The sequence below is a fragment of the Pristis pectinata genome, chromosome 13 (genome assembly GCF_009764475.1).
Source record: "Pristis pectinata isolate sPriPec2 chromosome 13, sPriPec2.1.pri, whole genome shotgun sequence".
NCBI classification, from domain to species: Eukaryota; Metazoa; Chordata; class Chondrichthyes; order Rhinopristiformes; family Pristidae; genus Pristis; species Pristis pectinata.
In genome coordinates this window covers 37,779,858-37,799,880 of record NC_067417.1, presented here as the reverse complement: position 1 = coordinate 37,799,880, position 20,023 = coordinate 37,779,858, and the positions used below count along the sequence as shown (strand labels likewise).

General features: G+C 41.3%; 1 protein-coding gene across 1 annotated transcript in view; it reads right to left on the bottom strand.

The window, feature by feature from the left end:
- The window catches only part of ripor1 (RHO family interacting cell polarization regulator 1), a 150,036-nt gene that overhangs the window by 36,710 nt on the left and 93,303 nt on the right, over nt 1-20,023 (bottom strand). The window contains exons 7-11 of the mRNA XM_052028707.1: nt 17,159-17,308; nt 15,435-15,498; nt 6,162-6,205; nt 5,038-5,163; nt 2,477-2,625 (exon numbers count right to left, since the gene is read on the bottom strand). Of these exons, the coding sequence (XP_051884667.1) occupies nt 2,477-2,625; nt 5,038-5,163; nt 6,162-6,205; nt 15,435-15,498; nt 17,159-17,308 (533 nt within the window). The remainder of the gene's footprint in view (nt 1-2,476; nt 2,626-5,037; nt 5,164-6,161; nt 6,206-15,434; nt 15,499-17,158; nt 17,309-20,023) is intronic.

The following is a 20,023-nucleotide window of genomic DNA, read 5'->3' as shown; positions in this document are numbered from 1 at the left end:
TGTTGAGAATTACAAAATGTCTCTTTAAAAGTCTGTCACTACTTGCATGCCTTAATCAATTTTCCCAGCTTATTTAAGTCAATTCTGCCTTCATGCTTCTATAATTACTTTTATCTAAGTTTAAGACACTGATTCCAGATCTACATTTCCTGCTCCCAACTGTGCCAATCTATCATGTCATTATCACTCTTCCCCAGAGGATCCTTTACCATGAGATCTTTAATTAGTCCTGTCTCTTATCTAAAATAGTCTGTTCCTGGGTTGGTTCAACAACATATTGTTCTCAGAAACTGCCCCAAATGCCCCTATGAACTCATCCTCAATATTACTTTTGTTAATTGGATTTGTGCAATTTTTAAGATTTAAGTCATCCACCATTATTGCCATACCTTTCACACAGATCCTTACCATTTCTTCACTTAAGCTCTTTCCCTAATTAGTTTTCATACCCCCTCCCACCCCCTCAAACTGATTTTACTGCTGGATATTCAGTGCCAAGATCTGTTCTCTCTACTGATCTCATCACATCCTAACAGAGCTTCTCTATCTTATCCTGTCCGTCTCTTCTTCCAAAATTCCAGGTGCCCCATAGTATTTGTGTCGCAGCCTTAGTCACCTACAACAGATCTCTGCAATGGCTATCAGATCATACCAATTTAATTCTAGTTGTGTACCAATTCATCTTGTTGGAAATGCTCTGTGCATTCAGATAAAAAGCCTTTTTTGCATCATTTTACCTTGTTCCAATTCCAACACTATTTGAAGCTGTGGCTGTAGGTTTTATGTTGTACACCTTCCTGTTGCACTCTGATTGTCATTGTCCTTACCAATACCATGCATTTTCTAACTTTCTCATCACCTGATCTCTCCCCTCAACTATTTAGTTTCAGGTACCACCTGGTTACTTGATTCACCAGAACACTGGTCCCAGCCTGATTCAAGTGACGCTCAATGAGAACAGCTTCCTCAGTTTTTGCACTGATGCCACTTCTCCCACACCAATCTCCAAGCCACACACTCAACCCTCTGATATCCTTGCTCCATACCATTTTACACACAACCAGGGTCATAATCCAGAGACTAATACCTCAGAAGCTTTGCTTTTAAATTCCAATAGCAGCCATTCCTACTCCCTCAGCACGACCTCTTTCTTAGTCCTACCAATGATATTGGTATCACAATAACTGGATCTTTCTCCCCACCAACATCTCCTTCACCCCCACTGTTCCCCCACCCCCAACTCCATTCTTTTCCAGCCCTAAGAGAAGCAGAGCGGTTGACTATTTCCTGCAACAAAGTATCCAGATACCTTTCTCTCTCCCTCATACATCACCACGTCCAAAGCTCTGACTCCAGTTCATTGATTCTGAGCTGAAGTTCCTCCCCGTGCTGACATTAACTTCAGATATGGCTGCAGCGGATCACAATAGTCTCCATGAGCTCCAACACATTGCCTGTCCTGCCACATCTGTCATATCTAGTAATTAGCTAAATTAATTTTTCTTTTATCAGGAGGCTATAATTTTTTATTATCTAGTGTCTTTATTTAGTTATTTAATGAATTTTGCAAACCAATCTTCCTACAAGTGCAAAGGTTTGCAATTTTCCTGGTTTCATGAGTTTTGCAACTTTTGGGTATAGCTTTAAAGCTGTTTAAAATGCAGGCAACCAACCCCAATAAGAATTGATTACTTGAGCTTGCTGAGCAGGAAGGAACAAGGGGGCATCAGCAAAGGTTATAAAAGCACTGGTTAGATGCCAGGTAGTTGTTCCTTCGCTAGATTTGTTAACCACTGGAACATGTGTACAGTGCATGTGGTCATTGTGGATCTGTTCCCAAAATTGTCCAACACGCTGCCTGTAGAAGGCATCCAGTTAAGGGCGATGAGTGAGCTGACATGAACTTAGGGGTCAAAACTGCAATCCTCTAGGCCATGCTCGAGTGAGGGTGGGGAGAGGACAAGGAGACACGCCCCAGAATACCTGACCTTAAACCAGCCAGGTCCCTCTGGGAGTTGTGTGACAGCAGAATAGGGGCGAGTTTGCTGGTGTGTACAGGTTGCACCATGTGGCATAGGGCAGGCCTAGTAAACTATCCTCCCATCTTCCTTTTGGTTGAGGTATCTTATTTTTAATATGTTAACAAGGAAGATGGTGACTTGCAGATAAACAAATACAATGCTGCTGAAAGCCTCCCTCCCAAGGGTGGGGCAGGGGATCAACAAATTTAATAGAAGGGACTGAGCTGAACAAATTCCTTGCAATTGTGCAATAATTCTGAATGACACACTTGTCAAAGTTCACAGAGGAATTTGCAACAGATTGAATGTGAAAGGGCTCGTTGTGATGAGATCCAAGTAGCCCTTTGATTATCTAATAATCTGACAAGTTTTTGCTGCCAACCAAGCATTTCCAGTGTTATTAACACACTACAAAAGGCTAATCTCTTCCCATTTTTAGACTTTGAAAGACTTACTTCCAGATGACCTCCAGGCTAAGTTTAATAGTTCCCAGGTCATTGATGTCCACAGCAACAGACTGAGGCAAGGCTGCAAACAAATCCTTTGTTTCACAGGAGACGTTGCCAACTATTACGTGATTTGCCAGGCTTTTCAGCTCCGTTACCTGCAACAATGAATCAATTAACAACCTTGATGCTTTCTGTTTCTTCTTCTTCATCCATTTACATTTTCGATGGGCCATCCTGTGATTTTGCTGCTTGTTGATTTGTTCATTATATTATAGAATACTGAGCAATTCATTACAATGCACAGTGTTTGGAGGCAGAACAGACCAATAATACATCTTGGCATCGGCAGACATCCAAACTAAGATCCATTCCTGAAATTTCTTCTCTTCCCAACTTCAGTAAGTTTCTTCCCTCCTTAAAATTTCTGTATCACCCAAGTTCACCTCCCCCAACCCCTGACCCACATCCCCACCAAAACATCCTCCACACTGGAAAGAGCAAAATATAAAACAAGGTAACCTAGTCTTACTTTCCCTGATCTTAGGACTGGCAAGTGACATCTCTCAAACCAAACCCCCAGCAAAGAATCAGAGCACCCACAACAAAACGCAGCCTTTCACTTTCCCCCAAGACCTTTGTGAATCAAGATCAAATTCTTTGAGGTTTAACACTTCTAACACCATAGCAGTTTTAGATTGTTTCTATTTAAACAAAAGCCAGGAGTTTGACAAGCAAAATCTGAACCCCATTTACATTTGAGCACTAAACCTCGTCCTAAGCCTTTTATTCATATACATGATGTCTGTCTCAAACTCTGATAATCTGGTATCCAACTGCTCGGAAATCCTCATGGTCTGGCATCCGACTCACTCATTAGTCTGAATATAAGCCAAGGATCCAGAATGGTGGGTTGTGAGACCAGAACTGGGATCCAGAATGCAGCTGGGCTGGTGCCTGGACTACGGAGTGAACGAGTGGCTGGAACTGGGGTTGGGGGTTGAGAACAACAGGGATCAGGAATGCAGGCAGGTTTGCGACTAGAGATCCAGATCGCTTGTATATTTTCTGCTCCCTTTAAATTCACCGGGTTCACTGGAAAGTTTACTATACTACTGCGTAATACATAAAAGTGAAATAAAACGTTTGGGTGGTAATAGGAGTAACATCCAATAGTCTGGAAATTTTCAAGTCTAGCACCACTAAACACACAAGGGTACCGGATTATCAGTGTTTTCCTGTAGTATGACCAAAACTTATTGTCCATTCCTAACTAGCCTGAGATGGCAGTAGAGAGCTCCATTCTTGAACTGATGTAGTCCAAGCAGTGCTATTAGGTTTGGACATCTAAAATCTAGAACACTTTTTTCATGATATACTATTTTCATAATATTTGCAAATATACAAGATATTGATATGCAGCCAATTCACTATACACAACATACCATTACATTCAGTTTAAAAATGTATTTTATATCAACATGGGATCAAACATCCCATGAGCGATAAGTCCATTTATTCTCAAAATATATTCATTGATACAAATGGAATATCTCATTATCTTAACCACTGTATGAAACAAATCAATACATCACTTACAATATGTTAACATCACTTATGGCATTTTATTTCAGACTGCATAATTAACTTGGAGACACAAGTGACTGCACTTGCTGTAATGTGGAGCAACAACAATCTACTGGAGGAGCTCAGCGGTTTGAGCAGTATCTGTGGGGGGAAAACTTATGCAAGGTTTCGACCTGAAACGTCAACAGTTCCTTCCCCTTCCCACAGATGCTGCTCGACTCGCTGAGTTCCTCTCGCAGATTGTTTGTTGCATAATTAACTAAATTTAAATTCTCCATTTGATGCGGCAAGTCTAGTCACTGGATCATTATCCCAGGTTTACTTGTTTAGTTAAGTAACTTCTATGCTACCAGTCCCTGCTTTACGTATCTCTCTCCTCCACATGGAGCTTGTATGAATTACATTTAAAGATCTGGGATGGGACCAAATGATTTGCTTTGAGGCATGAAGAAAATTGTGAAATATCTGTGCCAGGGTGGGAACAGGCAGATAAGCTACTGCAGTTTAAGTGTAGAAGACTCTGGTGCACAGTCAGTGCCTGGGGCCATGGAAGGGCACAGGATTGCTCAGCTTTTATGGAAAACATGTAGCAGAGGAAGAGGCTGGAAAGAATAAAAGAGAAATTTTATCTTCCTGTTTTATTTATATTTCGGTTTTTACTTAAAAGGATTTTATTTTCATTACAAGCAACATTAAAAGGTCACGGGCTTGAGTTCTGGCCCCAGGATTTAGTTTTAGAGTCTGGCAGTCTACAGTAATGAGGTTGCAGAGTCATTTTTTCCACTTGTGAAGTTGGGAGAGCTCATCATTACAGGCTGACCCCCTGCTGGAGAACCTCCCTTTGTAAACAGGAACACAGCCTGTAAACAAAGTTATGTTGGGCCGGCTCCTTGCATCATTGCAGAGCTGGGCACTTTGCCACTTTCTCTCCCCAAGGGCAGCAGGCTGGGAAATCACTTCAGGAGGTGGCCCAAGCCCCTTACCTTGATTGAGAGGAACTCTGTAACCAGAGGCTGGAAGACCATCTCCTCACCATCCCACACTTGCTTCCCATTAGCTTCAATGCGACCTTTCAACTTCCATCGTTGGCGGCCATATTTCATAAATATCTGGAAACAAGCATTAGAATGGTTTTATGATGTCTTCAAAAGTGCTTTCCTTCCTTAGTTTCTCCTCAGATTACAACATACAGCATGATGAAAATATTAAGACATTGAATCCTTAACCTCCCATTCTAAATGTCATAGCTTAACTTACTTATATCATACTGCATTACTTTTAAAAACTCCCCTTTTATAATTGCCTGTTAAAAATATAAAAATTCCTGTGCTTTTTCTTTCTAAGTTAACTCTGCAAGTTCATTCAATGAGCCATCAAACCAAACCAATATGCAAATTCACTTTTAGGGAGTTCCACTCTGTGCTCTGACAATGCTACCTGCTGACCTCACTTCCTGGGTTAAAAGGAAGGTGAGAAGTAGGCTGTGAATCTGATCCCCTACCTCCCCCAGTGGGGTTGCTTGACGATTGTCAACAGATCGGCTTCAATTATGATCTTTGGGAGTTATCAAGGGGTCTGCCAAGGCTCACTATTGTAATTCAAAATGTAAATGATGTACCATTGGAGGAATGCTGGATGATTAGAGGGACCAGCTTGCAGTCACCTTGGGCGGCAATGTGGTGCAGTACGTGGTGCAGCTGCCTCACAGCACCAGTGACCCAGCTTCAATCCTAGGTGCCGTCTGCATGGTGTTGTGTTCTCCCCATGACCATGTGTGTGTTCCGGTGTCTTTTATTAATTGTTCTAATTGTTAATTGTGCTAAAAATTATTCCTGGTGTAGACAGCTGGCGGGAGAATCATGAGTGAGAAAATAGGTCACATGGAAATGGGGGGGGGGGGGCGGTGGGGAGAGATTGCTCTGACAGCCAAGATTGACTCGATGGGCTGAACAGACTCCTATGTTGTATGGAAATATGAGAAAGACCAATATGCAAGCATCTCCCAACAGAGGCTACCTGACCTGCTGAGTATTCCCAACAATGTGTTTTCTTATTTCAGATTTACAGCATCAATGGTATTTAACATTTTTTTTAAATGTTTCCTCACCTCGTACTGATCTCCTGGGCAGAGACGTGCAAAGCCTGCAAGTCCTAAAGCAAGACAAGAACATTAGTCATGGAAAAACATTTAGCAATTGAATACAAACTCCACAAGGCAAAAGCTACAACTTTTGTCACAACATTCACAGCCCCTAAAGCATCAATATATCAAAACATTGAACACAGCAGGCAGAGATTACAAGTATTGAAAATAAAGTTGGATCTTAATAAAGGGTGAGAAAAATACAAAATGTCAAAATCTATCTGATGGGGGAACCAAGTGAAGTTGCTTCTACCAAGTTGCTGGAAAACTGGAGCATCACACACAAAATGCTGGAGGAACTCAGCAGGTCAGGCAGTACCTACGGAGTCAACGTTTCAGGCCGAGACCCTTCAGTGGCAGGTAGCCCGAGACAGAGATAGGTTATTCCAGGATGGAAAGCAAAAAAAAATGCAGGTGGTGGAAATTTGAAATAAAAAGAGAAAATGCTGCAAAACCTCGACAGGTGAAGGGTCTTCAACCTGAAACATTAACTGTTTCTCTTTCCATAGATGTTGCCTGATCTGCTGAGTTTTTCCAGCATTTTCTGTTTTTATTATGGAAACTAGACATTGTTTGTGGTAGAGAGAATATGATGTTGGAAACCGAGCTCAGGAAAAAAAGACAACATTGAGAATGCAAACTGCCTGATTCATATTGAGTGTGGGGCCAGGGATGAGATGGAGTCTGTTGGACCTTGAGGTAGGAGAAAAGACAATGAGGAAATATGGCTAATTTGAAATTGGAAGGCAACCAGTCAGATAGCACAGACACAGTGGAAGGGCCTTAGCATACAAAGGTCAAGGTGTAAGGTCATCAGTAGGCAAGCAGAAGTTCAAGCCCATGATGAATGATAACTCAAGCAAACTGATGGGGAAGAGGCAGCAGTTTTTGTGCTGCTTAAGGACAGAAATCTTGCTGGATATGTTCAAAGCTGGAATTGGAGGAACGACGAGCACAGATCTGGAAGGACTCTGATGAAGAAAGGGAGGTTACAGATAGAATGGTGGTCAGCAATGGTAGATAGGATATATATTTTTTTGAGTACACAAATGATGATGGCGATTTATAGGAATGTAGATAGTACCTAAGGGGAAAAACCATTTATAATGGATGGCAATGGCATCCATAATAAAATGTGAGTGGCAGTGGTTTTGGCTCAAGGAAGCTGGAATGATCTCTCAACAACTATTCCAACTCCACACTTACAATACTCATATGAGGCAGCTATTTAACCCCTCAGGTCTGTTCTGGAATTGAAGAAATCATATTTGGTCTGTAACCAAGCTTCTTATCCGCAAGTACCTTTAAGACAAATTTATCAAGCTCAGCTTTAAAATTAATCATCCTTACATCATGCGTTCTCTGTTGATGCAACTTCCAAACTTTCACCACCCTCTGCAAAAAAGATGTTGCAATCATCCCTCCTGAAAGTTCTGGTTCCAAATTTTATGCCCTGCCTCCAAGTCTCAGATTCCCTAACTAGAGAAAATAGATTTTTCTGTATCCACTCCTGTAGTTCCCCTTAAAATCATTAAAACTGCTTCAAATATACCTTTATCTTTCAAAATTACAGAGAATATAAAACTAGATTGTCCAATCTTAATTTAACACTGAGTTCAGACATAATCCCAATAAATCCACCCTGCACTCCATCTATAGTCAACACATCCCAAGGTGCGGACCCTATAATATCAAACCACTAGATCTAATGGAAACCGGAAATAAAATTACTAAAAAGGTAAAATATGGTCTTTGCCTGAGTAACCCTACAAGAACACAAACATGATGGCTGGCAATGGACCAGCAAGTACACAAACATACACTGACTAGATGGTGTCAACATTTCCTGAGAAAAATAAAAACCAAAAAGAACAATCTGGGGTGCGAGGAGGAAGAATCTGGATCAACACAGACTGCTCAAGTGATCAAAAGCAATCCAGGAGACCACATTGTTTGCTGACCAATAATTCACCATGGAAGGGTCTTGTTGTGAGAGTGATTTGCACAAAGTTCCCAATTACTGCATTGGCAATGAGCTTTATTTTCCTGAGAGGCCTTTTAATACCAGTTGCCAGTTAGTGGCATTCAAAAGTGCATAACAAGGCATCCTTAGTGGCTTCAAAAGCATAGAAATTCAAATCATAGAAGAATAATTTAAGATATAACCCCCAGATAAAATTCTTGTAGTCAGTTTTCAATTGTGAGCTCAGTTGCTGCCAACTCTCTGAAGGTAGATTCTGATGGGAAACCTATTTGTCAGCAGTTATAAATTCAATTACTGATGGGGCTTGCAAATATTTTCCTCGGATAAATTCTTTGTGTTAACACCCACAATGGATCTCTAGATACATGCAGCCTTTTACAAGACTGTTCAAGCTCAAAATAATCATAAACAGAAATGCAGTGTGGCTTTAAGGTGCTCTTCTTGGAAATTCAAATTTTTCTCAAGACACATTCGATCATGTAGTGCCAACAAGCTATCTGTGGGTTGTATAGGGTTTGCTGAAGGATATCAGAACACAGGCAGGAGAGAATAAGGCTTTAATTAGCTGAAGAGTTGAGTACTGCATCAATAAGCTCTGACATGAACTACATGGCTGATTAATCAATTGCTTGAAAGTGTAATCAATATTACTTAAATAGTGATTTTCACTTACTTAAATACTCCATTAACATAGTGGTCACTAAACCATCTCCACAAGAAAAAAAGTGAGTGCTCCCTGTAAATTTGACAAGACTGCAAAAAACCAAGCACAATTCTTTGGCATTACCCCATTGCAGGTCACATGACACCTTGGGTTCCTTCATCTGACAATGCTTCAGAGAACTCTGTTCAGTTTAATTTAGTACTTCACATGGTTTGCATTTGCAGAATAGCTAACCAGAAGATCTTGCTGAATGCACAAAAGATAAACGTAGTCGTGTCAGGACAGTACTTATTAAATCACAATTCAAATAATTGAGGAGCTAGAATTCTCATCCTCCACAACCTTCCCGTCTCTCTCGTGCATCACCCATGATTTTCCACCCAAAACAAAGTATTACACCCGTCATTCTTTTCTGGCCAAAACCACTGTTGGCATCGCTCTTCTTTACCCTAGTTTGCATACAGGAATCATTTGGACAGGTAGACTTCTTGTATTGGACAAGAGATGAATAAGAATCATTGGGACTGACGTTGTTTCAAGCTGCAAAACAACACGGCAGGCAATTATCTGGGGCAATGGGTGAGAATTCATACACCATTAGCTCTGCATATTCAGCAGCTTCCAAACAAAGCTGCGGAGGGAAGTAACACAAAGACAAAGTGGGGGGAGAAAATCAAGGAATCACAACAGCAGTTGTTTACTGCAACCGCTGTCTGTCCTCCAACCGCGCAGCAATATTATGCGTTTTGTTTAGTGCAACAGTTGGTTACTTTTTTTAATTTTGGTTTTTATTAATTAGTTCGTGAAGATGTGGACATTCCAAGCAAGGCTTGCCTTTTGTCCACCTCTAACTGCCCCTGAATTGTGGGGGCAATTAAATATCAACCCCATTGCTGGGTCTAGACCAGACCAGCTGAGGACAGCAGATTTCTGTCCAAGGCCAGTGAACCAGATGCAATTCTAATGACAATAGTTTCATAGCTGCAGTTATTGACACTATCTTTTAATTCCAAATTTAATTTAATTACTTGAATTTAAATTCCTCTGATGTTTTGGTGGGAATTGATTGTATATCAATGGTCCAGGCCTCTCCATACGAGTCCAGCAACAGAACAGTTAAAAACAAAAGATGGGAAATAGTAACAATTGTGAAGCATTCCAAATTAGCTGTCAGCATCCTTTGTAATACAGGGTCTACTTCTATTCTAGGACTGCACATCTGCCTGACCCTCATTACGTGTTCTATAGTCCAAATGGCATTTATGTAAATTGCACAGTATTTCTCCTGCTTCAACAAACATTGATTATTTGATTTACACCTCGGCAAAGCAGGAAGGGCAGAATTCCAGACAATGTCCAGGATCACTAATGATTCCAGACTCCTAATTATGCGCCAAACTACTGTCTTTGGCCTGTGGAAACACATGTTTAGAAAAAAGTATTTTTGTAAAAATCTTTCACTGCTGAACTTAATTACATAAACATGAGGTCAGGCTCAAAGACTCCTGTTGTGTCAGTCTCCTTGCTAACACAGCCTCTTGTGTACCACGTCACTATTGATCTATAGCAGATGTTTCCTTCACATCACAACTCCCCCCCCAACTCCGCACCCCCCAAACAAAGATGTTCTCATACCCTATACAAACTTTCTCAAAGGCAACACTAGCTCATTTAAAGGTTTAAAAAAAAAATCGACTTGAACTAAATATATACCAGAAAAAATTACAATCTGAAGGCAACAAGCAAAAAGCAAACTCGGTGACTGTACAAAAACACATTTGTCCAGTTTGCGATGAGCTTGCAACAGTGTTACAAAAGGGTTTTTAGGTCTTTTCCACATTTCCTGAACACAAGAGGCTGCTCACAAACAGGACAATCAGCCTCTGCCTCTTAAACTTGGACCATTGGTCAACGGTTGCTGGAATTTTCAGAGACGGTAGCTGATAAGCTCCATAAACGAAGACAGATTTCAGTGTGCAGACTTGGCAGCACTTCAATCCAACTCCTGTTGCAGTCTGGCTTTCAAATGGGTAAAAGGCAACACTCCTGTTCACGTGACATCAACTGGGCACGATTTTGGCCTATTGTATAATCTGCTCTCTATGCCAGGTTGAGGGTTTTAAAATTATGGTTGTTTGTATCAAATCAGATCTGTAGGAGTGCCAGTTCTGGGGCATCATAATCAAAGATTCCTAAGTGACAACACATTCCTAATCTTATCTATCCAGTCACGTCCTGAGGACCACCAGCAATGGCTCCTCTTCTCGCATCATTCCCTCTAGTACCTGTCTCTGACCCTTCTAGTTTTACATCTACACACTGCCCCTCAGCAATGTTATTTGGAACAGGGTGCGTTTTCCACATCAATGTGTTTGATCCCCAGCTTACTACACAGTTACTTCTCCCAAAACTTCCACTGCCTCTAAATCATCAGACGTTTTCTCTGGCATCCAGTGCCAACTAAGCAGAAATTTCCTCCAACCAAAGAGCAGGAAGACCAAAACCATCATCTTCATTCGACATTCCCTAGTCACTGGCTCCAGACCCCTCTCAGGCAATTGCCCTCAGCTGAACCAGAACAAGTGAAACAATGATGTCACATCTGATTACAACCATACCATCAAGAAGACAACTCATTTCCACATCTGTAATGTTGCCCAACTCCAATCCTGGCCTCCCTCTGAAATAATCATCTATGCACACGTTACCTCCAAACATGACATTTCCCCAAAGTATTCCTGGTTACCTTTCTCATTCCACTGAACTTGGTCATCAACATCACTGCTGCTGTGTCTCAAGTTTATACCAAGTTCCATTCATTAAACACGTTTGTTTGCCAATCTATAGCAATTCCCATTCAGAAATACCTTGATTGTAAAATCTCTACTTGTGCACCAGACCCAAAATCTGCAGGTAATTCTCTAATTCTGGCTTCTTACTCATCCCTAAATTCAATTGCCCAATGTTGGTGGCGGTGGTTTCCACTGCCAAGGCCATAAACCTGATTTCCTTCCCTACTTCCTTTTCCTTCTTTAAGGTGCTCATTAAATCAGTTCTTTAACAAGCTTATGGTCATCAGTTCTAATGTCTCCCTTGTGTGACCAACTATCAATGTTTTGATTTTATATCAGTACTGTGAAGCACCTTGGGACACTTTAGCTATGTTCAGAGCTCTGCATAATTGGAAGCGGTTACTGTTGAAGAACCCAAATTCAGAAGTATTTCAGACGCATTGACTGATCATCAGATGGTTGAACAATCTGACTCATTGCAAAATTAACAGCCAAAGTTCAAAATCTATAGTTCAGAACATCACTAATTCCCTGTTCAGCCATTTAGTTAATAGATCTCAAGATTATACATCCTCGATGAACTTTACAGTCACAACCCTGTGCCATTAATACGGCACATCAATACTAGATGTTAAAAGATCAAAGCGACTGCCATTATGTATTATATCAATAAGGTTGTGACAAACACAAAGTGCCCTTAATACTGTGAGTAAATGCCATTGATCTCAAAATATAAATACATATCTTTCATCTCACTCTGAAAATCTTGGCTCTTGGTGTAAAGCCACTCCATACCTGCTCAGGAACACTAGCACCGGATGCATGGGTAAGATACCAAGAATTTGTTGCCCAACTGATTTTCTCTACACTGTCACATTGGCTCCATCAAATCTGGCCCCAGTCATTGGCCTGTTGAATCAAACCCTGACCCACGTGACCTGGCTGTTGATTCAAACCCAGCCTCTGTAACTCACTGGTTGGATAAAACCTGGCCCCACGTTGACGGTCCCTTTCAATCAAATCCAGTCCCACGTGACTTGTCTGCTGGGCCAAACCCAACCCCCAACCTTAGCATCATCCACTTCTAACAGAGCTGAAAAATCCCATGGTATTTCACAGGAGTTTTATCAAACAAAATAAATTTGGTCCTGAGCCAATAAGATTTCTGGATAGATGACCATCGGTTTGGACTGAGATGAGTTTTAGGGAACATTGTGTATGAGAGGTAAGAAATAGAGTTGGGGAGGTTTTGGGAAGGAACTCCAAAGCCTTGGCCTCTGATAGCTGAGGGCACTGCCACTGGTGCCAGTGATTAATGAGCAGCAGTTTTCAATAACCTCAGAATACAACAAGGGAGGCCAGCCAGGGGTTCACAGGAAAAGTCTTGACCAGAGGTAACAATGAGGTGGGTTCGGGTTTCTGCTGCAAACCAAGTCTTAAACACGAGGCTCAAAAAGGGGTCAAATGTGGAGGCAAAGTCTCAAACAGTGCATCTGTTCACACAGTTTTCAGAAGGAAGCATAGCCAGTAGCTAGGCACCAGGCTTTGGGAAGATGGCTTTGGTCTTCCCAATATTTAGTTGGTGAAAACCTTTTCTCACCCAGTCCTGGATGCTGAACAAAGATTCTGACAATTTAAAAACAATGGAGGAATCAACAGAGCTGGTAACAGGGTAAACTATGTGTTATTAGGGTCGCCGCACAATATCAAACCCCGCTCAGGTATCTCCAACATTGAAACTGGACTTGGCACCTTCTGCCACATTTAGCTTCTCTTCCCCGCCCACCCCCCAATGCAACAAGGTCACCTGATCACAATCATTTCTGATACATGTGAAATAGGAATTTCACATTCACTTAATCTGAAATCAACCTCAAATTAACACAACTGCAAAAGCAAATGCAGCTTCACTGAAATGTTCCCCTTTACGTTCTCCTTACTTTGTAAAGATGAGCGTTTTTGATACACAGAGCAAGGTTGCTCCCTACAGCTCACTCTTCTGACACAAGCTTTTTATTTCACATCCCTTCTGCTTTCGTTAGCTATAAAGCACTAAAAGAAACCGTCTGCATTATACAACTCACACGGTCATCCTTAGTTACTGATATGCTTTCCAACCACAGCTCGAGATTATAATGCAGTTTTTTCCCTGTTGCCTGACAACCCTGAGCCAATCTGGTGGTGCTGATTCTATCGACACATTTTACAAAATGCCTAAGAGAGCTCATCCACCTCCTCCGCTTTGTTTATCAGTAGGAACCGTAGCAGCAGGTGGTTACCACCTGGATAAGAAACATTTTATTAAGACAATTTGGTCTCAAACACAAATACTGTTCTTAGAAAAGCAAGACCATTTCTCATGAAATTAAGATGACAATCATTTGCAACACTAAGGCATTGCATTCAGGTCCTGGGACCTGGACTCAGGCTGCTGACTGCCAGGTCTTTCCTCATCCATTTTCTCAAGAGGGTTCATCTAAGGGCCTCTAGCTCCCTGCGGAGAAAGCATACCTCTGCTCTATCTGCGTCTCTAGACCAGCAATGGCAAACCTTGCAGTGAATTTCTTTAACATCCAACAGATTTCCTGAAAGCTTGTTGGCACCTGATACTTCACAGTACATCTCCCCTTTAAGGAGCAGGCTGGCTTTAAGGAGCATTTCTCAAGCACCACATTAAACCACCGCTGCGACAGTGCAATTTGCACTGCTGCGTGCACCCTGAACATAAATGAGCCAACAGCACAAAACTTCAGCCACAGCAACTGTCTAATGTACACTCCTACATCTCTGTGGCCTGGCGACCTCAAATGATTTCAAACAATGCACTTTTCCAAACAAGTATACTTTAAAAAAAAGCCACAACTCATTTGAAAATGGCTTATAATAAGCACCTTTTGGGCATTGAAGATCATGTACGCAAGTTGGCTAAGAAACCTAAACAAGTCCAAATCAACTTGAACAGAATGGATCAGATTTAAAACACATTTAAACACAGATTTAAATGACCGCACTTTTGCGCAGGAAGGCAGGTGTAAACGTGAGAAAAATAAACAGGAAATTATTTGTTGCTTCTCCAACCCATTTTGGCAAGGACAAGCAGTCAGTGTTCAATTAGCAATCTTTGCCCTGAGAGATGATGGAGTACCTCTGTGATGGTGGCTGTCAGCACTGCTGCTGCATGCAATACAAACCACAAATCCTTTTTCTCCGCTGCTGCTTTTTGCACAAATACAAAGCTTTCATTCAATGCCACAAGCTCAGTCCAGTCAAAACTGATATTGTTCAGTAAACTCAAATCGAGGACAGCATGCACCCGACTGTGGATGAGACAGGGACCTCCTGAACACTTGCGTCAGTAACAGAAGTAATATTCAATCTCAGTGCACAATAATTGCTGCATTACAATGAAAGGCTATTAATAATCCTGCATTCAGCATTGTAATTACTAATCACTTGATGTGCATCAGTACCAAGCCAGGGTAAATACATTCTGTGTATAAGCAAAGATTGTCCATGATGTAAATTACATAAATTTAGAAACATTTACACTGTGACCTGTCTCATCATTGTCCCATCTAACGATTACATTAACACATGTATGACACAGCCTGAAAGTAATACACAGATCATGGAACAAAATAGCATGTTCATGCTGAGGGCAAGGAGTGTACAAAGGCAAGGAGTTATCAAACAAGACAGATCAATCTGAAGATGACCAAAATCTAAGGAATTTCCTTTTTTTCTCCCCCCCCCCCCCCCCAGAAAAAAGAATTAATTTTTGTCAGGATGTTACTCACCTTTCATTTTGACATGGAATTCTCCTAACTGGTTTTCCAACTCACTCTCCATCGTACACATACTCTGAGTGAAAGAAAAGAGATTTTTCACTTTAGGACAAAGTTAAACATTTCTATTTTGAAGATAAAACAGAGACAGTACTTAAAATATCAGAACCCTAAAGTTCAATTGTTGTGGAAACAAAGTTCATTCCAGCTGCTCTGATGCTTGCCAAGGTTCAATTCACATGGTAGCTGTTGGTCAGTCATTTAGCATTCTGGTCACATCAGTTAAGCACATATGCAAAGGCAGAATAAGGTTGCTTGCTTTAAGTTCTCTGTGGAAAGGTACAGTTTGGCTGTACTGCTAAAAACAGAGTGGACGCTGGGTTTCCCAACCTACTCACTCCTCCCAAGAGGGAAGGCAAGAGTGAGTGGGCGACTGGTGACCAACTCTGGTAAACTGAATCAGTCCCTGAATTTAGAAAAGTAGCCATGGGATAAGACAAGATAAGATTTCTTTATTAGTACACTGAAACACACAGTAAAATGCATCTTCTGCGTAGAATGTTCTGGGGCAGCCCGCAAGAGTCTCCATGCTTCCGGCACCAACATAGCATGCTCATAACTTCCTAACCCGTATGCCTTTGAAATGTGGGAGGAAACCAGAGCACCCAGAGGAAACCCACGCAGTCACAGGGAGAATGTACAAACTCCTCACAGACAGCGACTGGAATTGAACCCGGGTCGCTGGCGCTGTAATAGCGTTACTGATTCTGCCTGGCCTCACCACAAGGGAAGATTCGTACAGTACCAAAGGATAGAGGCAAGGCCAGACTGCAGAATACAATGGTATCAACCTTGGCTCAGTGGCAGGACTCCTGACCCCACAACTTTCTAACTCAGAGACAACTCCCATTCCAGAGCAGACATACTTCGGTTGATATTCTGACAGGGCATTACTATATTATTAAATTCAGAGTCTTTTTGGCAATAGGCTCAACTCTGACTACTAGCCAAGGGTGGGGTAGTGACTCTGGGCACTATCTTGAAAAAGAGCAGCTAAGGTCTCCCAATGACCTGGCCTAAACTAATACCTAAACATTTATTTCATTATTCTTTAAAGCACCTTGCTGTTAGCAGTTGCCAGCCATGTTTCTACACTACAACAGTGACTATACTTCAAAAATTACCTATATGGACCATTCTGAAAATATGAAAGCACTTTAATGCAGATTTTTTTTTTTTACAAATGTCTAGAAAGCTTTACAAACAAATTATTCAGACCATATTTAGTTCTAATTGCTGAAAATAGGACACAAACACAGGAATAGACAAAGTGAAACAACCCGATCTTGACTGTAGAGGAGATGAGCGATGAAGAATGGTGTGAAATAAATACTGAATTGCACAAAGGACACCAAGATGATTTCAAGAATGTGGACCAGAGGTCAAACTAAATTCAGGAAAAAATAAAATTTGGATTAAAAACAATTTCCATTTCTACAGCTGTTCTGGACCAGTCTGTTATGTTTGGTGATAGTAGTTTCTGCACTTCAACAAATGCAGGCATGAATCTGGAACCTTTCAGATCTCCAAGGCAAATACATTCCATGTTGGTTTACTAAGTGCGTCAATGAAACTTTGACAAATGACCTTTGCATTACTGCTCCAAAGATCCAGTACAGGACTTGGAATAGAAATTCTTTATTTCCTGATTACAATCTTCCAGCTCCTGGATTTACCTCGGTGTATTCTTTGTAGCCCTTGTTAGCTTCAGCCAAGCTCTCCTTTGCTTCTTTGCTGGTTTGCGACGTAGAATAGGCCCGGACCATGTTGTTGGCACCATCTCGTAATCTTCGCTGGATGCAGTAAGATTCATATAGTTCATCAATCTGCAAGTTAAAAAGTAATCAGATTGCCAGTGCAATAAGATCAGACTATATTAAGCAGATATTGTACACTGCAGGCCCAGGTAATTATTGAGCCAGGCAGTTGTGAGGTCTGGACTAAAGACAGAATGAATGACAAAACCTCAATACAGCTTCAGAAAGTTCACAGCTGAAACATTCCATTGACAATTACCCTACAAATACTCCCCGTCACGTTTTACTAATGAAAGTCCAACTCCACCAGCCGATGCACCTTCCTGTTCCTTGCCAATGTTGACATTATTCATTACAGGAGACCCCGCAGACTTTTATTGATCCCGTCCTCACTCAATGTCTTTACGAGACTTGTCCATATTATGACAGCTGACAACATAATGCAGTATTGAGGGCAATCATGTGGATGAAACATTAAATCGTATTCCTGGCTGTTTATGCTGGAGGACGTACAAGACCAAATAGCACTATTTAAAGGAACGTACAGGAGTTCACCCACACCCTTGGAACACTTATCCCTGAACCAACACCCCATAGACATTAGCCTGTCATTTATTTCATTTCAGGATGTAAAGTCTCACTGAGCATAAACTGATTATATTTGTTCATATTAGTGACAACACTTGATAACTAATTACTTAACTGCATCAACTACAATGGCAATGTCTGCATTTCAACAGAGGTCAACTACAGACCAGTGACTGAACCAGACATTCAGATCCCAACATGATAGAATGAGAGAGCTTGCAATTTCTAATTCTCACTTAAAGGAAGATAGGAAAAAAAATCTTATTAAACTTTTATTTTTATTGAATTTTTATTCACTGGTGCAGCCTTCACTGCTCATAGACCGTGACACAATGGCAAAGGCCGATGTCAGCAGGATAAAACTGCTTCCTTCTGGGATGCATCATGTGGCAGTTCACTGAGACACTTTCACAATGAGTCTCCTTGAGGTGGCATTGTGCTGTCACATTAGGCACTTTATGCAACAAATGGAAATAGTTCCTGAACCAGCAACTACTGCTAACCACAGAGAGATGAATTTTCATTAATTCTCTCCATTTTAAAAAAAAGGAGAGATTTTGTAAATCAACTACTCTTTGTCAGGCTTCTTCCACTCCCAAGCTTTGGGCTGTAAAATTGTTGCTCAAAAGCAAACATTGAAAAGGCTACACAGGTTGCTGATCTGGGTAACGAAAATAATTAGTGCAAAATGGTGCTTTAGTTAGACCTGAGTTAGGGGCATCAAGCAGAGGTCAGCAGAGCATGAGACTCATTTCTTTACCAAGAGAGGCAACAGGCAGTGGTACCTACTTTCATAAATAATTTCAAACATTCATCTCAGTTCACAATAAAACATTTTTTTCTGTGGTATTTAATTTCAAACATCTGCCTTTTTCAGTTAAAGGATAGTCTTTTTCAGACTTTATGTAAAAGTTTGGCTTAGAACTCTCTGGTCGTGAGAGAGATAAATACTGACACAGGCTTAAATGGTTAGTTTCTATGTTCCAACTTGTAAATATTTCTATTTCTGCACTTGGACAGCAATTACCTTGCTCAGTTTGAGGAGCCAGATTGTAAGTATTTACAACTGCAGTGCCAAAAAGAGGCCAAAAAGAGAAACAAGCAATAGAAAGACAGGAACACATTAATACACATATGCAAATCAGTCGCAGTGTTCTGAATGCTATAATTCTATTGCTTCAGTCAATGCCCAACTTGAGCATTATTTAACAGTGACCTGTACAGCGACACCATTAGTTCATGGTGACGCGTTTATTTCAGAGCTGCTGCACTTAAAGAGTAATCACATATCATAAGACTGATGGAAGTAATTCCTCCAAAATGACTGAATAGTCCCTTCCCCAACTAATGCAGCATGTTTGGACCTTTACCCTTGCCTTGGAGAGGGATAGGAGCAGACGGTATGGGAAAGTATTTCATCGCGGGAGGGGTAATTATGATGCTATTAAGCAGGAACTTGGGAGTGTAAATTGGGAGCAGATGTACTCAGGGAAATGCACAATGGAAATGCGCAGGTTGTTTAGAGATCACTTACAGGGGATTTTGGATAGATTTGTCCCATTGAGGCAGGAAAAGGATGGTAGGGTGAAGGAACCATGGTTGACAAGAGATGTGGAATATCTAGTGAAGAGGAAGAAAGAAGCTTACTTAAGGTTTAGCAAGCAAGGATCAGACAGGGCCGCAGAGAGTTACCAGGTAGCCAGGAAGGAGCTTAAGAATGGACTAGGAGAGCTAGAAGAGGGCATGAGAAGGCTTTGGCGAGTAGGATTAAGGAAAACCCCAAGGCATTCTACACGTATGTGAAGAATAAGAGGATGACTAGAGTGAGGGTAGGACCAATCAGGGATAAAAGAGGAAACGTGTGCCTGGAGTCACAAGAGGTAGGGGAGGTCCTTAATGAATACTTCGCTTCAGTGAGAGAGACCTTGATGTTCATGAGGATAGCGTAAAGCAGGCTGATAAGCTAGAACATGTCAATGTTAAGGAGGATGTGCTGGAACTTTTGAAAAACGTTAGGATAGATAAGTCACCGAGGCCAGACAGGATATATCCCAGGATACTATGGGAAGCGAGGGAAGAGATTTCTGAGCCCTTGGCGATGATCTTTGTGTCCTCACTGGCCACAGAAGTAGTACCAGATGATTGGAGGGTGGCAAATGTTATTCCTTTGTTCAAGAAAGGGAGTAGGGATAACCC